Source organism: Erigeron canadensis, chromosome 4 (assembly GCF_010389155.1).
Source record: "Erigeron canadensis isolate Cc75 chromosome 4, C_canadensis_v1, whole genome shotgun sequence".
NCBI classification, from domain to species: Eukaryota; Viridiplantae; Streptophyta; class Magnoliopsida; order Asterales; family Asteraceae; genus Erigeron; species Erigeron canadensis.
In genome coordinates, this window is record NC_057764.1 from 34,470,523 (window position 1) to 34,493,689 (window position 23,167).

The 23,167-nt window shown below is 34.4% G+C and overlaps 4 protein-coding genes across 4 annotated transcripts; 2 read left to right on the plus strand and 2 right to left on the minus strand.

Annotated features, from left to right (window-relative positions):
- The first annotated feature begins 1,250 nt into the window (after positions 1-1,250).
- Positions 1,251-3,749, plus strand: LOC122596301 (TIP41-like protein). The gene is made up of 8 exons (XM_043768850.1): positions 1,251-1,497; positions 2,103-2,288; positions 2,466-2,541; positions 2,711-2,824; positions 2,901-2,960; positions 3,057-3,098; positions 3,177-3,305; positions 3,416-3,749. The coding sequence occupies exons 1-8, from the start codon at positions 1,367-1,369 to the stop codon at positions 3,524-3,526; spliced, it is 849 nt and encodes a 282-aa protein (XP_043624785.1). The 5' UTR covers positions 1,251-1,366; the 3' UTR covers positions 3,527-3,749.
- A 2,103-nt stretch (positions 3,750-5,852) lies between these two features.
- LOC122597465 (zinc finger protein 7-like) lies at positions 5,853-6,326 on the minus strand. The gene has a single exon (XM_043770054.1). It carries the CDS (start codon positions 6,324-6,326, stop codon positions 5,853-5,855), a length of 474 nt encoding a protein of 157 aa, XP_043625989.1.
- Positions 6,327-13,734: 7,408 nt separating this feature from the next.
- LOC122596724 (MFP1 attachment factor 1-like) lies at positions 13,735-14,620 on the plus strand. Its single transcript, XM_043769348.1, has 2 exons — positions 13,735-14,097; positions 14,191-14,620. Exons 1-2 carry the CDS (start codon positions 13,796-13,798, stop codon positions 14,432-14,434), a joined length of 546 nt encoding a protein of 181 aa, XP_043625283.1. The 5' UTR covers positions 13,735-13,795; the 3' UTR covers positions 14,435-14,620.
- Positions 14,621-18,752: 4,132 nt separating this feature from the next.
- Positions 18,753-22,726, minus strand: LOC122595566 (alpha-L-fucosidase 2-like). Its single transcript, XM_043767948.1, has 9 exons — positions 22,483-22,726; positions 21,651-21,796; positions 20,763-21,553; positions 20,381-20,672; positions 20,081-20,305; positions 19,893-19,994; positions 19,637-19,772; positions 19,355-19,550; positions 18,753-19,275 (listed from the first exon to the last, which is right to left on the minus strand). The coding sequence occupies exons 1-9, from the start codon at positions 22,625-22,627 to the stop codon at positions 18,945-18,947; spliced, it is 2,364 nt and encodes a 787-aa protein (XP_043623883.1). The 5' UTR covers positions 22,628-22,726; the 3' UTR covers positions 18,753-18,944.
- Positions 22,727-23,167: the final 441 nt, after the last annotated feature.

Genomic DNA, 23,167 nt, shown 5'->3' on the forward strand with positions numbered 1-23,167 from the left:
TGTGTATTATACTAGACTACTGGTTACTGTAGCATGTTTGAAGACTCGATAAACTAGACATATGACAGAGGACCTAAACACGGTGGTCCTCGTTATATGTAACACAATTGTGAAAATGCCGACGACAAGAGTTGCGAAAGTGTGTGCTAACATTACAAGTTATAACATATGGTTTTTACTTTTTAGTGTTTAATCCTATATCGCATACTGGTTTATCCAAGATTGTAGAACTCGTGAATTGGGGTCGGATTGGCGAGATAGAAAAATAGGATTTTTTGAGAAAATCAGGGAGATATCAGATCGGGTAATTTATATATAAAAATTAAAACTTATGAAATTGTATGTAATAGGAATTAAAAAGATCTAATAAACTTCAAACTTAATCATAGTTGTCTAAAAACGTTAACATAATTCTTCAAACACAAAGATAATTATCTAAAACCAATTTGAAAAATTAAAAAAAAAAAAAAATTGTTTGACTTTTGTTGACCTTGAACGATATTGACCTATCCGGACAATATTTGACCTTTTTCCCAATATTTGATCGATCCCAACCGATTTTACCATGGTTAACCCGATTCTATAGTATTGACCGATTTCTTGGTCGTTTCGGCCAAATTGTATCCTTGACAGTTGATCCCGATTCCAATATCCAGATATCAGCCGATACGACTGATTTTTACAACACTGGGTTTATCCAAGTGTTATTGAATATTCTTTTGGATTTTAGTGTGACTAGAATCATGAAATTGATATTCTTTTGGATTTTTACGACTGATTTTTTATTGTTTAATCTAAGTATCCGATCTGAGAGATCATTATTCCACGGGGATCACCCGTTTTGTGGTTATTCAAAGTTGGGTGAACCTAGGGAGGAGCAAAAGACCCGAAAACCCGTGACTGACCCGCCCGAAGCCCTAACGGTGCGGGTCACGGGTCACGTTTTTAGTGCATTCGCGGATCACGGGTTGAACGGGTCGGGCCAGGCCAGACGAGGCCAAAAACCGAAAAAATGTAAAGGAAACCCGAGATCGACCCAAACCCGACCCGACCTTTATGGCCATAAGAGTATATTTTTGCCCAAACGATTTAAACTTGAAACTTTGAGGTATTTCATTGTACCATTATGGTTATATATGTGACTAACTTAATACATCATTAAGATAAAAGAAATGTATTTAGATTCATGTATTATCGATTAAAATATTTTAAACATAGAAGATTGTTAACATCGATTCTAGACATACGAGCAACATGAAAATAAGTACAAAGCTTGACAAATAATCTAAAGGCCAAACACCCCCTAATTAACCAGTAGCCGGAGCTGAAAAAAAAAACAACAGTTGAAGGAAAGCAGAGAAAGAGAATGGAGTGGAAAGCAGACGAGAAAGAAATAAAAGCAGCCGGAGCTGAGCTTCTGAGTGACGGACTTCGGATCCACGGCTGGGAGATCCATTCCTCCAATCGTTCTTGTCTCACCTCTCTCAACCTCCAATCGTACTTTCTCCCTTCATCTCTCTATCTCAATTCATTTATTTAAACCCTAATTTTACATGTTTTGTATGAACCTAATTTAAAATCAAATTTGGAATTATTAAATCTCCAGGAGACTCTTGATATTGATTTCATTGTATATGATAATATGAATGAGGCTATAAGTAACCGATTAAATTAGAAAACACCCAAATGTTACAAATATATGATGCTGGGATATCTCAATTTTTTGAAATGATTTAGGCTGGACATAGAATATTTGGTTGCACACAAGTTTTGTAGAACTGATCACCTTCCTACGGTATAAGGTCGAATTAAGCAGGCAGGAAAAGTCGATTTCCATTAGGCTCTTAATGTTATTAACTGATATTGTACAAGCTACAAATCGTAACTTGACAAATCGAATAGAACTTGGTTGATGATAGAAATTCGGAACAAGTTTAGTGAAGAACAATTTACATTGTATATATATATATATAGGGAAAAGTGAATATGAGGTTGTCCGACACCTAAGCTTAGTTTTGGAACCCCTCCACACTAATTTTTTAATATTTTTTGTTATATATATTTTAAGGGAACTTGATACTGTTTGTTAATATCGTTTGCAGATGGGAAGAAAAGCTCGAGACATCTCACTTGCCAGAGATGATATTTGGGGACAGTTTTTTGGTTCTTAAACACATGACCAGTGGAACCAAAATTCACTTTAATGCGTTTGATGCTTTAGTCGGCTGGAAGAAGGAACGCCTGCCACCAGTTGAAGTTCCCGCAGCTGCCCAGTGGAAATTTAGAAGGTTACAATGCATCTTCTTCTTCATAATCTTTATCTTGTTGGTCCCGTCACATATTTAATCCCATGAAGCAATTGCAAAAGTTCATATATACTGGAAGCAGGGCTAAATATAAAGTTCGAGGATCAAATAAAATTTTTTTGAACTAATCTTATATTGAATATCTTTCGTGTTTTGCAGCAAACCCTTTGAGCAGATTATTCTAGACTATGATTACACTTTCACAACCCCTTATTCTGGCAGTGAAACTGTTGAGGTAGATTCAGAATTATTTTTATCTATTATATATTTTTATCACATGGTTATTCTTCGGTGCATTTGAGTAAAAAAGACCCACCCTCACTCTCACTAGGTTAATTGAATAGGAAAAATCTCATGCATTTACCATTTAAGTTATTCTTACATTCTGTTATGTTTATAATCAGACTAGCAGAGAAGCAGATCCAGGGGGAAATGGTTTTCTTAAATGGGAGGACTGTGAAGAACAGATCAATGTGGCTGCACTCGCATCAAAAGAGCCTATTCTGTTTTATGATGAGGTTGGTTATACATACGAGTCTTGTATCTCCTGGCATATTTCGTTCTCTTAATAATAAAAGTTGCTTATGCCAACAGGTGATTTTGTATGAAGATGAGTTGGCTGATAATGGAGTCTCACTTTTAACTGTGAAAGTGGTAAAATTTCCAACTCTTAACAGTTTCTCGCATATCTCGTTCAGCCTCCTCATTCTAACTGTATAATAAAGTTTTTTTTTTCCTTGTGGTTTGTAGAGAGTGATGCCTAGTTGTTGGTTTCTTCTTTTACGTTTCTGGGTGAGTCCTCTTTAAATAGTTAATCTTAAATGTGTCTATCAAACCTTCTGTAACCGCCATTTTTTTGGTATATTGCAGCTCCGAGTGGATGGTGTTCTTATGAGATTAAGGGACACTCGTGTTGTTTGCAATTTCAGTGATGATACACAACCTGTTATCCTTCGTGACATCTCCTGGAGAGAATCTACATTCAAGGCATTGGCTTCTGTGAGCATTCTCTCTCCCTCTCTCCTAAGTTTATTCAAAACTTGGTTTAGTTAAAACTTTTGACATACACAATCCGAATGTATGCTTAAGTTCATATATAACCTGTGCAGAAAGGATATCCTTCTGACTGTGCCTCGTATAGTGATCCAAATGTCATCAGCCAAAGGCTTCCCATCGTCATGCATAAGACCGAAAAGCTTAAGGTTCCCGATAACTTATAAGCTTTACCTTAATCCAGTAATATCAACTTTTGAAACAAATATGTATTTTATATGACAATTAGCAGTGGTGTTATATCCTTTTTAGACTAGTGAAAGAAGCCTGCATCTTTGAAGCGTTTATAATTCTGATTCAAATATCCCATGATTCATTTTAGTGGTGTTATAACTCTGATTGTTATTCTGCGTAGCAGCTATCTTAAAGTGTTTATAGTTCTGATTCAAATATTCCATGATATATTTTAGTTACATGTCTATTATGTGCAGGAGACTTTAGATATGACAAATATAGCTTGGAATTTTTTTGTGTTCATGTCGTAATTAGATATACCTTATAGCATGAGAGTTGCGGACATCAAAATTATTAGAGTACTTGAAAGGGGTAGGGTGTGAAGGAAAATTAGCAATATACGAGTAATTATCAACCAAGCATGTGTTTGATCGGTTCAGTTTTGGTTTTTGTGGTATATTGACTTTTTCAACCCAATGAGCAATACAAAATGAATTTGAACCCATAAAGTGAACTGGATTGAAGTCCTTCAGAAATTAAAAATCTTATTCAAATTGTTTACTTAATTAGTTAATTTGATTTGAAAACTCCAAATTCAGCCCATTTAAACTGTATGCGGTCGAACCAAATCTTACCGAAGAAAATAATGAAATCAAGAATGCTTTGTTTATGGAGATAAGTTAAAACAGTGTAAATGGCGATCAATGATGGTGATTGAAGTGACATCTAATACGGCAATTCTTTTGCATATAACCAGTATATGTTTACGGATTGATGTTAAGTGGGAAACACATGGTGTGGGTAATGCAGAGTAGATGAGCTAAAGAGGGGAAGTGAAGTGCCTGCAAAAGTTGGTTAGGTGCCCAGAGTTATTTGAAAAGATTAAGTAGTTCGAACTAAACTGGATTGGTTTTTAAATCAAACAAAAAAGTTCACTAAATTTTAGTTCCAGGAAGTTGATTTCTGTTTCAGTTCAAATTTTGGTCTGTTCAAATTGAAATAAAAATGAGTGTCAAAGTGAAAGTAGAAAGAAGGAACGAAAATTTAATGATACCCAGTGACTGATTCAAGATCTTATATTATAACATAGTTAAAACCATGAGTAACAACCACTTACGAAGTGTTTACATGTCATAGAAACTGAAAGACTACATGATGTGAAAAATATATGACTATGAGTGTATTACATCATATTATATATTATGTACTGTAAATGAAATAACTTAGGAATAGAAAATTTAAGTTTATAACGAAGGCAGATGATTGATGGAACCTTTCAAACTTTACAAGTTAAAATGTACATACAAATATGCTACATATAGAAGTGAGTATTTATCTCTAATTGTCAAGGCCTCAAGGGAGTACTGTATTAGTGTATTACTAAGTAGTGGATTTAGTGATTGTTTTACTTCTGTTTCTCAATCTTTTGAGCTAGAAACATACATTTATAAACCTAAGCATGACCAGATCGTATCTTTCAGTAACATTAATCCTTTTCATTATGAAAACAATATGTAAAAGGTTTACATATTGTTTACCTGGCCGGGTTGATATAAAACCCGTGACTAATTGGCAACAGAAAAAAGTTCATTCCAATATTAAATTTGGATTGCTTCTGAGTTCTGATCTTCTGTTTTCATTTTCAAACTAATTTACTTTGACTGCAGTATGTTTGAAAATCTAGGCGCACCCCTATCGATACATACAAGATAGTTTTGTTTCTTAATGTTAGGAAGAGACGAAGATATAGCTATTTCGAGAACATCGTTATACTCAAAACACGGTGTTAAATCTAGTTCATATACGTAATGTCAATCAACAAGATTTTTCAAATGAAAGTTATCCTCATTCAGCAATTAAACCTTTTCTTTCATTCAGTTGGCATTTTTGGAGGTTTTTTTGAACAATTGTGTGATAGGACCCTGACTACCATATTGTTATAAAACGAGAAAATAAATGGGTTTTTCTAATAACTATTGTGTAAGGGTTGTCACTAATGCATAGTAATTGGAGATACATTATGGTCTGATATTTTTAGGAGTTGATTAGAAAAACCCTATAACATAGTTAAGGTTTGAGAGGTTGATAAGCTTTTCCTTTTTCAGAGGTAAAGAAACTCTCCCAGTTCATATTAACCAATGATCATTGATCAAATTTAGCATAATGACATTACAGTTCTGACCCCTAAATAGAAAAGGTGTCATAAGCCTAATACTTGTAGAAGTAAAATAGAAGGGAAAGTAAAAGTTGTTGCCCCCCCAAGTCTTATTCAAAATCATATACAATACTAAATAACTATACCGGGGTCTATCATCCTAGTTACAACTTGAGATTCAAGTCAAGTGGAAGTGGATCTGATGACTTTGAAGCCAGCTGTGGACCCAAATAAAAACTTCCAGGCCACATCAAACCCATTTCTCCGTTGCTTTGAACCGCAGTGGCTCCATACGTGGTACTGGTGTCAGCTGAAATAGCCAAGGCTGCCTCTACATCTCTGGTTGGTTTATATACAAGTGAGTGGGACTGCACTCCAAGTAATTGTCCATCTGAGAATCTGGATGGCATGATGAGTGATTGGTATCTTTTAGCTGCTTCTCTTTCCCTCCTGTGGGCATTTTGGTGACCACCCAGTGCTTGTGGACTGTAGAATTTCCTCTTACAAAAGTGGCATACCTTCGGTGTGACCGGTTTAGATTGTGGACTCGAGTCTCTCAGGTTCTGTCCCAGCCTTAGATTTAGCCACTCTTTTTTGTGCAGATCCTCTTGATCTTCATCTTCTATATTGGTATTCATCAAGTATGTTGATTACCACTATAGTATGAAAGTTGGGATATTGGAAATAGATTAACTGTTTTTGTGAGATTAGGATGTGTGTAGAGTGGGCCTTGGATTATAGAGGAAATAAATACATGAGAAAGAAGCTTATCATGTATCAATATAAGATGTTTCTCTCTCTCTGACATATCCATACATATATACAAACACAACACCGAATATTAATAATTTAGTAGTCAAAATCATATCCTGTTTGTTACCCATAACTTAGGATAATTTTTCATGTATTTTTGCTACCAATAGTAAGTAGATCTCCCTTCCACTTTTCGTGACCGTGACAAGAATCACATGTGAGATTTCACAAAGTTAATTAGTTTGTTGTACAAATCACAATCCTGGACATCAAAATCGGCATTACTAGTAGTTTTTGTGCCAAGTCCTTGTGTTATTTCCCGTTTATTCATCTCTTTGTCCTCCTTGGCTCTTTGTGTGTTAGTGTTAATCCACCAACTAAGTCTGGTTCTCTCTATGACATCCTCAAAATGTATGTGTATATATATATACACACACACACACTCCTTTACGATACATAATTTCACTACAAACTAAAAGGTTCTATAAATGAATATAATATACGTTTGATAATCAATCACAATCATCTATCTTCCAAATATATCATAACTTTTAGTCTCATAGACCAATTTCTGAAACACCCTTTACTTTCACTCACAACCATTTATTTCATCCAATCACTAATATTTCCAACCTATAATTTATTAATTTCACACATTCGTTAATAGATTAACTCTATAAATAAAACAAGTCGCAAAGCAAAAGAGTCATAGCAAAACTAGTCGAGTTGCGTTCATCATCATTCATTGCCGATCACAAAGTAATCAATCATGTAGTATTGCCAGATACATGCTAGTACTTTAAAATCAACAAATATTTTCAATTAAGGCCCTGAAGTATATTTGTACTGTCTGCCATCTATTTTGCATTCATATCTGCAGCTGCTATACATTGGTCCTGTTAATTAGCAGTGCTGTAGTGATGACCTTGTTGACATGTACTGTTAAGTTTTTGGTTTGTATGCATGAACTGAACTATATATTTATGGTTTTCATTTGAGTACCCATTAGTGTCTTCTCATTAAGTAAACTATTGGAAATTTGAAACACTGTCGTTGTCTTTTGTAGCCAAGCCAGTTAGCTAAGTTGATACATAATTACATACCGTATTACATAACATTTACTTCTGTTGGAGATTTTTGTGTTGGAAAATAAAAAAGCATGTCATCTTTTAATATAACTCACCTTGAGTATCATGCATCTAGATCTGGAGTATCATCTCGTGGACCATGGTGGGGTTATCTCTCTTAACTGCTCACTTGTATTTTTAGCATGTTTGACACTACCCTTGTCCACTACTAAGTGTATAATACCCAATGTAGGGGTGTTGATCGATCGGGTTATTCGAATTTCGGGTTATTTGGTTCGGGTTATTCGGGTTTTGAAGAGTAATAAGTTTACCCGTAACTCAAACCGAATAAGATTCGGGTTATTTGGGTTTGGGTTATTCGGGTTTGGTTGTTTGGGTCGGGTTTTGGGTAACCCAAATAAAAACTATGTGGACTTTGAAGCGTACTAAATTAAAAAAAAAGTTGGTTAATTATACTTCAATATAATTTTAATATCAAAAACATAGAAAATTATACTTCATAAAAGTGTAAATTAACGAATTGTTTATATTCAAAGGTATTTCAACAACTTTGATTATATAATTCTTGATTTAGTGCATTACAACATGGTTGTATTAACCGATAAATAGTCATACATATGTAAAATAGATAAATTATAAACTATTCAAAATAATATTAAAAACACTTAATTAATTAAACAATCTTGCAAATGTATAACACAAATATTATTTGACCTATTGACGTAAAATTTAATTAAGCTATTGTTATATGAAATTTTAATACAAGATGTAAATTGTATAACTATTATACTCGTAATATAGTAATAGTTTTGTATAATACTAACAAAAAGCAAAACGGTGTCTTTAATTTTTTATCTATCATAATACTTACAATACAAAAATAACCGAGCAGGGAATCATACTTAGTAATTTGTAAATAAAAGTATAAAGATTGAGTCAACTACATAATATTCCTATAAATAATATATAGATAAAAAAAATATATTTTATATGGGTTATTTGGGTTAACCCAAATAAAATAAATTTCACCCATAAGCCAAACCAATTAAATTTATATGGGTTTGGTTAACTAAATAACGAACCCGAAACCCGAATAACCCAACCCATATAACCTAAATCCATTCGAGTTGAATCAGGTTAATTGGGTATGGTTTTTTTCAACACCCCTAACCCAAAGTAATGTAATAATTGTATGAGACAGGGTATGTGTCTCTAAAATGTTTTGACATAAATGGTGGGATCAAGTGTTGGCATCAAATGATACTCCAGTGTGTATTTAATCTTCTAGACCCACCAAATGTCAAATGATTAGACTTTAACCACTTGTATCTTTTTCTTGCAAATTAAGATAATGGACGAGTCACTAGTCCACCAGATCATTTTCATTCTTAAAAGGAGAAAACCCAGCAAGAAAAAACTCTCTCGTCTAACATAGAACCTCAATTCTTTTGTTACATTTATAACTTAAACTCATGACTTTCAAGTCAATAGGTATATGCATTGGCGGATCCATAGTGTTATTAGGGGGTCCTAGGCACCTCTTCACATTAACCCAACAAATATTGATTTACATATTTTTAAGTTTTTTAACATCTTTATTTTAGATTTTCACTAAAATAAAAAAATGGATGTTGGTTTTTTATTATCATTAGGGTAGTATATATATGTCTTGTGTACTTAAATGAAATAATATATTTGTATTTTTATGATTTTGATATGTTAATAGCATGCTTGGATAATTCAATGAAAAAATTACAATCAAATGTTTTATGTACATCTAAGTTTTTATTTAAATAAAATGCATACCTATTTTTGTATCATATAATAATCTTACATGTAACGTAAATTTAAACCTAAATATTCTTGAATCGTTACCAACCCATATGTATTATCGTCTCTACTACATATTGCCACTTCTTAAAAAATTTCCTGGATCCGCCACTGGATATATGAAAAGATTTATGATTCAATCATATAACAAAAACTAAATAATGGAAATAAGATAAATTTAACTTAGAAATTAAAAGATTTATTATAGAAACTTAACCTCAATTACAAAAAATAAAAAACTAGCCCATAAAGGGAACAAAATACACAAAGGGATCTACATCTTTAATGTTTTTGTATTTTTCCTGGTTATTCCCAGTTGCTCATTGTGTTGATGGTATATATAGATAATTGTCCAGGTAAATGAACGTTGCAAGTGATCAAGTACTAACGGGTGTATTGAAGGTATGAGACCCACCCATATTTGTCCCTTCATCTTTAAGTGAAATACTCTTTTAGTCCTTCAACTTGATATGAATAACATATTGTCTTGCACACTTTTAGTTTGAACGGAAGCTAAGATTGAGAAAAACACGATCACTTCTCAACGGTATATCACCTCAACCATTTGGACTAAGAGTCATTTGTTTAACCACTTGTATCTAGCACCGACAGAAATCTAGCTACACAACCCACCAATTGAGTGGTTATGGAGAAAACATTATGAGCTCATGCTAGTTTCCTCACATTTTTTTCCCAACTGGAAACAGTAATGCTAAATCCATCAACAAGTAACCTGTGACCTGTTTGCTATTTGTGATTATCCTATATTGGTCAGTTTAGGCTAATACGAGTAGCAATTATTAAGTGAGAAACAATTCTTATAGAATTTCTGCTGACCAGTCTTCACCATATTAGTTATTTAGTGTAACCAAGATAGATAGGCATAAAATTGGTCATGAGATGCGGAGTGTACATGCATCAAGGCGTCGAGTCAAAGACTTCCAGAACACAAATAGTGGCCAGGCCCCCTTGTGGGGTCGTAATGGTAACACTGCTTTCGCAACTCAGCGAGGTCACGGTGCTATTTCATCTAGGCAACGTTGAGTTCCTAATAAATTCCATCAATACTTTTTGGTATTCTGTAAACCGGAACATTACACATAAGATAATGACAACATGAATCTTGATTTGTGCTTATACCAAGATATTACGCTTTACATAGTGATAGTTGTGAAACCCGATTAATATTGGTTAAATAAATTGACTAATACACCTTGTTGCCTATGATAAACGCTTAATTCGTCTAATCTTAAAGTATGAAAACGAACATGTTTTGTGAATGTTAATAGACGATTAGGGCGTTTTTATGTTTGTTTAAGTGTTTCAGGCCTTTGGTGACAAATTGAAGTTAAATGGATCATTAAGAAGTCAAGCAAAGTCAAGAATCAAGTCAAGAAGTGTCAAGGCAAAAATCTGGAAAATTGCCATTTCTGGAGGGCAGTCTGGGACGGCCAGGAGGCAGTCTGGGACGGCCATAGCTGCACCACAAATCCGAATTTAAAGGGTTTTATTAATTTTCAGTTTATAACTCCCTCATGGACGACTTTGGAAGTTACCAATTCATAATTTCACATACCTGGGCAGTTTTCTAACACACACAACACCCCAATTTCATCATCAATTCATATTTTCATGAAGATCAAAGCCTTAATTGAAGAATCAATGATGAAGATTATAGGCTAGGTTTTCTTTGATCATTCTCATGTGAACAATTATGTAAGACTTTTATGTTCAACCTTTCTCATATTCATGTTGGATTAGATGTTTAATTTCCCATTAGTCTTTTAACATCTAATGTTGTTTGGATTGTTTGAATGATTACTAGTTTAGAACCTTGAATGAATTCCATCTATCTTTTGATTTCAATTTCTTGTTAATCAATTATTATTGGAAAAATCTCTTGTGAACTTGTAATCTTGTTAATGAATAGATAATTTAGTTGTGTCAATTCCCCGGTTTTCATTATCGTGAATCATCACAACCTAATTGATTAGTTCTTAGCATTCATTCAATCCAAGCATATAACGAATCATGTCTATGTGATTTCCAACGAATATAAGTTAGGTTACATATTTGAACGCATAATTGGGAGCATGAGAATGGTCTACTTTGTTTAATTGAGTTATTTTGTTAAATCTTTAATCACTTTTAGTTGTTAATCAAACCAATCAATCAATCAATTTTAAGTTTATGTCTAGTTCAATTAACTCTTGTAATTTGTTTAACACTTTCCCTTGATTCCATGTAGATACGATACTCTAGTTACTCGTACTAATTATTGGTATTTAGTTTTAATTTTGATCGGTTCAACAACATTGATCAGCCTCGAACCCATGAGGCAATTAGTAAATCAAAATCATTTGGCAAACATCTCACTCAAATGGTGACCCAACTCATTGATCCACTTTCACTAAGAATAATTACTCATAAATCAACTTCCTCTAACTTTTTCTGGTAATCGAGTTTCAAACCTTTCTGAATGCTCAATCTTTGAACCCGGCTAAACTTTACACGATCACTTTTGTAGTTCACTGACCTAACTTTCTATAAAAATGAGTGTTACTAAAAGATATAAATGCAGCACCACGTCTGACATTCTCCGTAGAAAACAATTGGTCCCAATCTTGGATGCCATTGTTTAAGCAACCACTTAGGTGATTATGGTAGGATATATTGTAACGTATATACGTACTCACCTTCTAGATTTGAAGTCATTAATGTAAAGACTATAATAGCAATCATTCATAAGTAGATATTTTTTAGATACGTGACAAGTGACATGTCATTCTCCCGACCTTTCCAACTTCGGAAGGACTTCTAATGTTCAATGTTGGTAGAATTGCAATGACCAGGACATCCCAAAGATCCCTAATTTAATCTTTTCTAATTACTCGTAGTAAGTTAATACTAAGTCACTAACCTTTATCACTCGATTTTTTTACCACCAACATCGTACGTATTAAATTGGAAAAAGTTTCATTAAAAGAAAATACGAATATAGATAAAAATAAAAAATTTAAATTAATAATAAAAAGTAATAGATATAAAGTAATGATAATAATAATAAAAAAAAAACATAAAAAAGACCATAAACTTATCATAGTATCCACTCACAGAGTTTAAGAGATTTGTACTTTTCATAGTTCGATTGAGTTACGAACGTCTTTGGGAAAACTCTTTCTTAGCGTGCACAACACATTGTATTTTCTTTATTTTTTTCAGAACGTTGTTAGTCGAGTATTATAGTCACTTTTTCGGTTAATTCATCTAAACTCGATATGTTGTAGTTAAAAAAATTGGTCGTTTATATACATTCGTTAATACTCGAAGACAACATGTTTCCCTTTCCCGAACCAGGAGCACTTAATGACATCGCCCGTTGGGACATTCTATGGCCTCCTTGTCGGACGTGGATTTTCGTCTTGATTAAAGGAAATGGTTCTTCTTCGATGTCTAGATCCAAAGGGGATTCCTCTGTTGAACCGGTATCACTTTCATAATATCTTGTATCTTATAACTAGGTATAGAGGCATAACATTTTACCATGTCATTTATAATATGTTCAGTCCACTATTTTAATGTGAGCTTTTGCAGCTTACTCTAGAATACACCGTATTATTATTATTATTATTGTTATTATTGTTGTTGTTGTTGTTGCTAAACACACTTTAATTGACGTTTGTTATAATTCCTCAGACTGTGAAATAGTTTATTATTTTTACCTCTAAATTTCATTAGTACTTTTCCCATTTAATGGTGTCAAATAAGTAATGCTTTGCTTGTAACCCGCGGTAAAACACGGATTCGTTTTTCAATATTTTATACTCGAGTCTCTTGACCATCCTTTTTCTTAATCGATGGTTTTAAAAGCAAACTACGAAACTTGAAAATACCAAAGTTGTTTGTCACCAACCTTTTGCTATGAGACATGTTAGCATGTATGAAGTATTTTCCGATGAATAGAAAATTACGTTTTGTTGAAGACCAAGTGTCAATACTGTATTAATCCAATTGGTGAACCTGAAAACTGAATGAAACCCGAACATGGACTGAACCGTATAACCATGTCCAGTTCTCAGTCTTACAAAGTGCAACATTTCGGTTTTCGATCTGGTTATTCGACCGTGAACACCCCTAGACTAAGCATATTATCTACAATGGTAAACAAACTCTATGGGACTTTTTTTATTTTCAAAACAAATAGCCCAAACCTTATCATTATATGATTTTTTTAAAGCCCAATCTGTTAGCCCAACAAAAAAACCCTAAAATTCCCTTGTCCAAACAGCCGCTTAGTTACCGAGTCCACTACTCGTATATCTGTAGACAAAAAACCCCACTTGTTGTGTGGTAAAAAGTATAAGTAGTATATTTTATCTTTGTTGTGTGGTAATTTCTCAGTATACCGAAACAAGAAAAACAAAAGCATTTCTACCATGTCCGGCTCCAGAAAGCAAGATCCATCATCAATCATCGCAGAAGAAATGGCTAAAGTGTTCGGAACCAAGTCGTCCAGGAAATGGCCACCAACCAAATCAACACGCGACGCCACCATCAAACGAGTCATCAAATGTCTCTCCGAAACCTTCCAGATCCCTGCCACCGAAGCTGACGTCATCGTTCGCCGTATCGAAGAAGAAGCTTTCACTGCCGCCGGCAGCTCTTCTGCTCCTGCCGCCCGTATCTATGATGTTTACACCCAGGAATTCCATAACAGAATCACCGAGTATTCTAGAAAGTGAGGCTTGAGATTTTTTATTTTATTTGGATTTGTTTTAAAATTTTATTTTATTTAAAAATCACGGAGTTTTTTTTGCTTTCTGTCGTTGAGGATTTGGCCGCCACCACGAGGAATGCGTGACGCGGTCGTCCGAGGTCTCATCACAGCTTTCTCCGCAATACTCCAGATGCCTACCGCGAAAGCTGACGTCATCATTCGCCAGGTGGAGGAAGAAGCCTTCAATGTCATCTCCGCATCTTCTGGTGTGGCCGCCGGTGAGGACGGTATGGCGCTCTATATGGCCTACTATAAGGAGATGAATAACAGAATGTTTGGGAAACTGTTTCCGAAGTAAGTGATGATGGTGGCAGTGCTGTTGCTAAGTGTGTGGAAAGTCAAGGATTGAGACTTTTAGTTTTTAGATTATGAATGTTGTATGTTGATATCTCTATCTATATGACTCTCTATATGTATTAGGTTTATGCTAATCTATCCAGGAATGTAACGTGAATCTATCTCTATCTATATCACTATTTATCTATCTCTATCTACATTTGGTTTATTATTATGTGATTTATGTGTCTACTCTATCTAGAAATGTAACTAACTGATGCTTCCCTTATGCAATGTGCTGAATGTATCAATTTATACATTTATATGTATTAGAACATCCGGTGTGGGCGTTCTGTGTGATAAGAGAGGTAAAGATGGTGTGTGTGTGTGTGTCATAGTACTCGGTCGTCCTTCGTATATGTGATGGTCTTTATATCGTTAAAGTTACTTGCTAGTGTACCCATTGACCAGAAATTGGTAACTGATTTGGGCATGTTATATTGATTATATGGTAACTTATAATATCATCTAGTTGGTACTGAAGTAGCATTGTATAATAGCAAGGTCTAGAGTTTCGTAAGCTGAATGCTAATTTTATAGGTTCAGTTTTGTAATGTAGTTTGCCCTGACATTTCTAGCATTGAACTTCTGTTTGCTGGAATTTAGTAACGTTCTTGTATTGTTTGACATATATACAATTATATATACATTGATACATGCAAATAGAAGGATGTTGCTTGATTATTATCAAGGATAACATTAGTGTTAAAAGACGATTCCCCTTCTTGTTTCCTTATAATCTCATTATCTTCATTAGAACATTTTGTTAATTCAAAATTTTCCATTATTACTTAGAAGCTTGTCTTAAACTTGAATTCTGCTTATCGTTACGTGGCTCATGTATCTATTTGTCAGAGTATATGATAGTAAAAGTTGGAAGCTGTGTATGTCAAAAGGTAAATTTAAAGTTTAATTTATACCCAAATTAAACATTTATAATTGGATACAATAAGATGTAGGTTGCTATTACTGAACTTATGTTTACTGGAATTTTAGTTTCATTGTTGGGTCTAGTTTGATGTCTACAGATAGAAGCTAGTTTGTTACTTTTGGAAACACAGGGCTATGCTTTATTGCAGAGTTTCAGTTTCAAGCTCGACCATTTGTTCCTTTTGATAAAAACTGGCATGGTTATGAAACTCTGTCATCGAGCACCTGAGCTGGTAGTTTAATAAGGAACACGTTAGACTGTCAAGTTAGTACTCATATTCTGAATTTACCCAATGGCCATTGGGTAGAACTTGTCCAAAGTAAATATAAAGAAAATGAAGTGGAAAAACAATGTAATTAGATCTGGACAAGTTTAAATTAATTTGCTTTTGGTTTTGAAGTGCTCCGTATTCATATTTGCTAGTTCTGTCGGATCAGATAGCTTCTAGGCTTCTGAAATGGAAGGATTTGTTTATGTTTCATTTAAATTTAACTTGTGTAGTGTTATTCTGTGATAATCCCTGATGATTAGTATCCGATTTTCATAATCAACATCTAAAAGAAAAGTTTTTCAAAGATAAGAACTTATCGATACATGGAAGAGTATATGGCTTAGAAGACAGAGGACTATGCCTTGTTCTTGAGTTCCAGTTTAAGTCATTAACTGCTCACTGTGAATTTTTTCTTTTCTTTATTATATGTAGTGATGTTCTGTATGTTGTGATGGTTCTTTAAAAGCTGCTAGATGAGAGTCCCACTATTTGGCAATGACCCTTCAGAGGTATCTTTGTTATAATTTATGTAGTGATGTTCTGTATGTTGTCAATGACCCTTCAAAGGTATATTTGTTACTCGTATAATTTATGGTTCTACTTATTATGTATGATCTGCTAGTGGCATTGTTTGCCTTTATGGGTGTATCTCAGAAAGGGGTAACATGGATATTACGGTTAGGTGACAAGTTAGACATTCTATGGATATGTGGCTTCAAAAATGCTCAGTGAATCAGGAAATATATAGAACAAGATACGTAGGCTCAAAAAACCAAACCTCTGGACTAGGTCAACGACAATCTCCCAGAAGGGATGAAGTTGGTAGGCTAACTTTTGTTCTAGGATTGATAGTTACATGAGAGATACATTAGTAGAGTCCGAATTACACTAAATTTTCTTACAGTATTCTCCAACAATAGAGTTGTGGAGTAGGTTGATCACACAAAATTTGGTGAACTGGCCAGTTTAGTGGAGTCCTGCGAGATGGCAGAGCCTAGACCATATGGCAACTATCTAATCTCCACAACTCAACCAATAGCACTAGTAGATCAGATAAGTTTTTTGGTACTCTTGTTGATTGTTCTTTTTCTTTAAAATGAAGTTGAACAACTAACTGACTCTTGATTTTGCAGTACTGCTGCTGATATGCCGTATTAAGCATATTGTTACGTTTCTTTAATACGTTGAGTGTCGTTGCTTGCAATAAGTCATTATGGATTTCAAGATATAGTAACAGAAATTAAGTTATTATTGTCCCCACCCCATTGTAAAAAAATGAAAATAACAAGTATGAATTTATGATGCATGGATTAACTAGATTTATAGACTCATTATTGGAAAGTTGTCAAGTAACATGTAGCCTAGTTGATTTCAACTTTTTGGAAACATTAGAGGTTTATCTTAATCTAATAGTAATAGGGTTCAACCCATGCTATGCATTTATATGTACTCAATAAGTATTAGCATTCTCATTTTTGTTATTTCAATTTGTGGCAATTGCCTTCAAAGATTCTAGACTTCTTTCTTGTAGTTGCCATCTGGTATTTTATAGATAGATAGAAACTTATTAAGTTGGAGTCATACTAATTGAATCAAGGATAAGCTTGAAAGTCATGTTTCATTTTGAACCATGTGGCTTTATCACTAAGTTCATATGGAAGGAGGCTAATTTGGGTAGTCTAGAACGAGAAACTTTTCTTGTTTGTCAACAAATGCATGAAGAATCAGTTTAGACTGTGGTGCTACGAAAGAATCTCTATTTTGTATGCTACAAGTGTTACCGGTTTCTTACTTCTGAGTGTTTGTATTCAATCTTGGCTGGTATATTTTCAGTGTTAAGTTTCAATCACATATTCTCTGAGTATATATAAATGAAGAAACCAATTACATTTGCAGTTAATACCTGGAGATGCTTTTAGTACATCTTCTAACTGGTTGTAAATGCATTTGTTAAACAATCCTATTATCTATCAATCTAGCATGCCTGAATATTAGACTTTTAAGCTGAATAGTAATGTTGCTAGTGAAGACATAAGGTTCAAATGAACAAAGGCCTTTTGGTGGACCTTTGATACATCCATGTGACCACCACCAAAAACAAGTCTTCCGATTCTTTGGCTGATAAAATTCCTTAATGAAAATTAGAAAAGGCATGTAAGTGCATCTAGCTTATATTTATACCTGGTCGGGGATAATAACTGGACAAACGCACAGGGATAACAACCGGACATAGACTTGAATGTGGGTCATGAACTTTAAAATGCCAATCGTTTCCATTAAACCAAATAAAAACACATGGTTAATCAATACACTGTAAACTTTGTTAGAAGATAAGAATAAGAAATTATAAACTTTGATTGTAAAAATAGTTAAATAGGAAAGATAAAATGGTTAGAATGTAAAGCACTAAAACCGCCTTCAACTTTCATAAAGTAGCATAGCAACTTAATTAAGCATAGAAGTATACAACTCAAGTGAAGCGTTCCATATGAAGGACAGCCATCACAATAAAGATACAAATCCAAAAATATTTATTTCCCTCTGGCAACACCAATTTCATTAAAACATGGATCTAAACCAAATTCAGCCAGCCATCACCAATCAAGATTACTGAAAAACACACTACAAATCTAGGAAAACAAACTCCTCAATCCTCTTTAGAGCCGCTTTGCGTGGCTCATCCATAACAATCGCCATATTTGGCTTGCTTTTCCAACACTCGTGAAACTCACATTCACATTCTCTTCTTCAAGTATATCTATATGCTTCCAATCATATATACCCGGTTGGTTAATATTTCTAGCATTGAACTTCTGTTTACCAGAATTTAATAACATTCTTGCATTGTTTGATATGGATACAATTATACATACATTGATACTTAGAAAGAAGTTGCTTGATTATTATCAAGGAATACATTAGTGTCAACAGAGTGTTCCCCTTCTTGCTTCCTGGTTATCTCTTTATCTTCAATAGTAAGCAAGTATGCAGTATTAGGGGGGGAAAAAAACCCTTGACGATAAAGAAACCAACCAAACGGTTTGAATGGGTAAAAAAAAAAAATACTCGACCATAATATACTTGCCTAAATTCCAGCATTTGCTTATTCATAGATACCAAATGAAATAGACCAAAAGAATGCAAACCTTCACAAACATACATATATCGTATCGACATTTGATCTCTATTTTCATCCTAGAATATAGAAGATTTAGACTGGTGCCTCTAAGAATATTAACACCCCTTAGAACCAAACCACATACCGCTAAGCTACGTGCTTGAATGATCTAACAAAGAAGATGTCTTTATGGGTCTTAGATGCTTATCAAATGTATATACTTTTCTTGTTAAGATTGTAGCCTCAACACTCAGTTTTTTATAATGTATTGTTTTTGTGAAGCTTTGACCCTTTTTGTGATCTGACCAGAGACTGAACTGATGGAGATCTCCATCATTCCATGAGATACTGACCGTTACATTCCCACGTGCCTTTAGTCCTATCACAGAACCGTTTATCCATTTGTCTTGAGGAAGTGCAGGAAGCAAGTAAATGTCATTTATGGTGCTTTGGATCAGCATCTCGGCTAATGCTGCACTGAAACTGAACACCACCAAGTACATTATCATTACTTCAATCAATTAATGATATTGTGCTGAGAATATGAAGAAATTATACTTACCCAAAGTTGGCATCTATCTGAAAAGGAGGGTGTGCGGTAAATAGATTACTGTAAAGTCCACCTTCATAGTTGCTTTCTTTTTCAGGATCAACCAAATCAAACAAATGTTTCATCATTTCATATGCATGTTCGCTGTTATGAAGCCGAGCCCAGGAAGCTGCTTTCCATGTAGTTGACCATCCTGGACCCTCCTCTCCTATTCAAAGAGTAGTAATAATACATTATGCATATGATTATCGTGTATAACAATTCAACCTAAACAAAGCTTACAAGTATGTCCACCTCTTTTATTAAGAGAGTGCTCTGCAGCTTTACAAAGTTCAGGAGTTTTCCCTGGTGTTATAGTGTGGCCTGGAAATAGCCCAAATAAGTGTGAAATATGTCGGTGATGCACATCTGGATCCTCAAAATCTTGAGCCTGTCATAATTAAGCACTCACAAGAGGGATAAGATTAGTAAAAACAAGAAGTAAATAAACAAGTAATCTGTTAGATATGGTTACAAAAACATTCTTGATTATGAGATACATCAAACATACCCATTCCATAATGGAGCCATCTTTGGCTATTTTTGTTGGAGGAAGTCTTTGTTGGGCTTTTAGTACTTTCTTCATCAGATCATTTTCACCCTTACCCAAAACCTATATCCGCAGCTCTTTATTAGTCTTTAAGTAAGAAAACATGAATACGCTGCAGCATAAAAACCAACGATAATATTGATTATTACCTCAGCAGCAGAAATAATGGCAGAAAATACTTCTTTAATGATGGATATATCCATGGTGGTTGAATAACTGACACTAGCCGGTTTACCATCAGGAGCAGTGAACATATGTTCTGGAGAAGTAGATGGATTAGTTTGAAGATATCCTTCTTTCCCTTCAATCAACCAGTCCAAAAGGAACATAGCACATCCTTCAAGTAACGGATACGCTTTCTTTTCTAAAAATTCCTGTTTTTTTAAATCAACTATAAGCTATCACATAAACAAAGAGGAATTTCAGACAGGAAAATATAATGGTCGTACTTTGTTCAGTGTATAAGTATAATGCTCCCATAAATGGGTACAGACCCAGGCTCCACCCATTGGCCATAATGCCCAAACGGGATCCCCTGCATCAGGGGATGTCTTAGCCCAAATATCAGACACCTGATGTGCTACCCACCCGTTTGCTTCGTAATTTACTTTTGCAGTTTTAGTCCCATTGACCGAAAGAGATGTAATGTAGTCAAACAATGGCTCATGGCACTCATGAAGGTTACACGAAAGTGAAGGCCAATAGTTCATTTGAAGATTGATGTTCAAGTGAGGTGCCCCGCTGTAAAGAAAAAATAAAATTCTAGTAAATGGAGAAAAGAGCAACTTTATATTTAAACCTTTATGAAAAAAAAAATGTTAAAGAACTTACTTCCATGGTGGGTAGACTTTATCATTCCATATACCCTGCAGATTTGCGGGCTGAGTTCCAGGCCTCGAGCAAGAAATAAGCAAATAACGACCGTATTGAAATAATAACTCGACCAACGCAGGATCTTCATCCATTTTAAAAGACTTGACTCTCTCTGAAGTTGCGACCAAATCTTTCTCAGTGGGTTTTGATCCATTTGAAAGTTTAACAGAGACAGAATGAAACAGATTCTGATAATCATGCAAGTGCCGAGTATAAAGTTGTTCATATGAAAAACTCTTTAACGATTTCAATGTGCTAAAACACTCAGATTTAGGATCTTTTTTAGAATCTGCAGGCTTATTGAATGGCCCTTCAAATGAAGATGATGCAACTAAAAGTATAATAGCCCAATCGCATCCCTGCACCTCAATCTTCTTATCTTCCGAAACACTTATAGTGCCAATACCATCACTAATACGCAAATCAAGAATAGCAGAAAACTGAATTCCATCTTCGGCTTTTTCCATAACTACTTGATTTTGACCATTTATATAAGAACGATGAGGTAGCTTGCTATCAAGAGATGCAGTGAAAGACAGAGAACCTGACTTGTTTCCAGAAATCTTTGTCACAATAACTTGATCTGGGTATGAAGCAAAATGCTCCCGTTTGAATAGCACTTCACCAATAGAATAACTAACTTTTACCATGGAGTTATCGAGATCCAGCTCTCGTTGATATGTTGACTTGTCATATGAAGAGGCATCGTGATTGAATACTAGATTGATGTCACCTAAGATTTGGTATGCCTTCACAATTACAAGAAATCGACAAAAAATGATGATAAATTCTCTTGAATGGTTAGTTTCTCATGTTATTTAAAGACAAACAAGCCGATAAACATACATTAGGGCCTTCTCCAGATAAGTTGATGGCTGATGTAGTAGCTTTGGCATATTTCCCATCATCCACAAGTTTCCGGACTTCAGATAGAGCTTTTGGGGCGTTTGGGTTTGTGTAGTTCCCCGGACCTCCTGTCCATAGAGTGTCGTCTGCAGCAAATGTTAATTCAATCTATGGTCAATTATATAATGAGAAAGGGTACATCAAAAAGGTCAGATAATATATACATATATATATATATATGACCATAACCAAAGAATTTGGGAACATGGCAATACATCCCTTTCACAGATTTCGGGGTTTAGATACTAATTGTCTCATGTCACATTTCTTGCACAATATATTGTTTATTGTTTGAATATGCTTCCGCTCAATGAGGTAAAATAGTATCCATGTTGTTGCATATATGAGAAGTGCAGGCGGGGTGAGTTAATAGCCAGCCAGTGTCACTTGAACAGTCAAATATATGCAAACTAATAGTATCACCAACTTATAATGCTTGATGCAAGCATTGATACTTCTTTATATGGCTTTAGCTGTTTCTTGACTGGGAATTTTATGGCAAAGCCTTTAGCTCTACTGATTTTGCCAAAAGAACATTATCTAGCTACTTTATGGCTAAAGGAGCTTCTTTTTTTTTGTATTGATAATTTATTTAAATTTATGAAGTGAAATTATCCGCCAGGCATTATCCAGATTGATTAGCCAAGTATAGAGTACTAAATAACATGAGAAATAAATTTTCAACCACCAAAATTTATATTTGATATCTTAGTTGGAACGAGTAGCTAGTTATAAAAAAATAAAATAGGTAGCAATTAAATTACGTTCGTACCATTAAGATTGATGGTTTCAGAGAAGACAGCACCCCACACCATCCCACCAAGACGCCCATTCCCGATCGGAAGCGCATCCGTCCAATGCTTTGCTTCTTCGTTAAATCTAACCTTCAACTTATTATTATTCCCTTCTTCTTCCATTTAATTTATTTTAATTTTATTTCCACACACTCTGCTACAATAGTATAATGTAACGTTTCTATGTGTACTGTATATAATATAGCAAGAGAAAGAATCTATAATTAAGAAACTGAATGAGTTGAGGCGGCTAATAATAAGAGAGTATCATGTAATTTATTGGCCGCGTGTTTGTAGGGCCTTGTGCGCGCCATTGTCATCGATCGTCATCCGTTTTATCCAATTGCACTTTTTGTGACCTCATATATCGTCCTTTATTCACGTTTAATCTAACCCAACCCAACCCACACTCGTATGATTTTTAACGTTTCTTTTTACGTTATTCTTTTTTTCCCCCTTAGTTGTAGACTTGAAGCGTTCAACTTGAGTTTTATAACACTTGTAAGGAAAGTAAAAATACGGGCGGCCTTCGTCACATAGCGTTTCATATAGACACCCGTCAAAATGAGGGACCAAAATGTTTGATTTTCATGAAAACCATGAACATTTTTGTTTATTTTCAAAGTTAAGGACGATCTTTGTACTTTTGACAAAACCACAGAT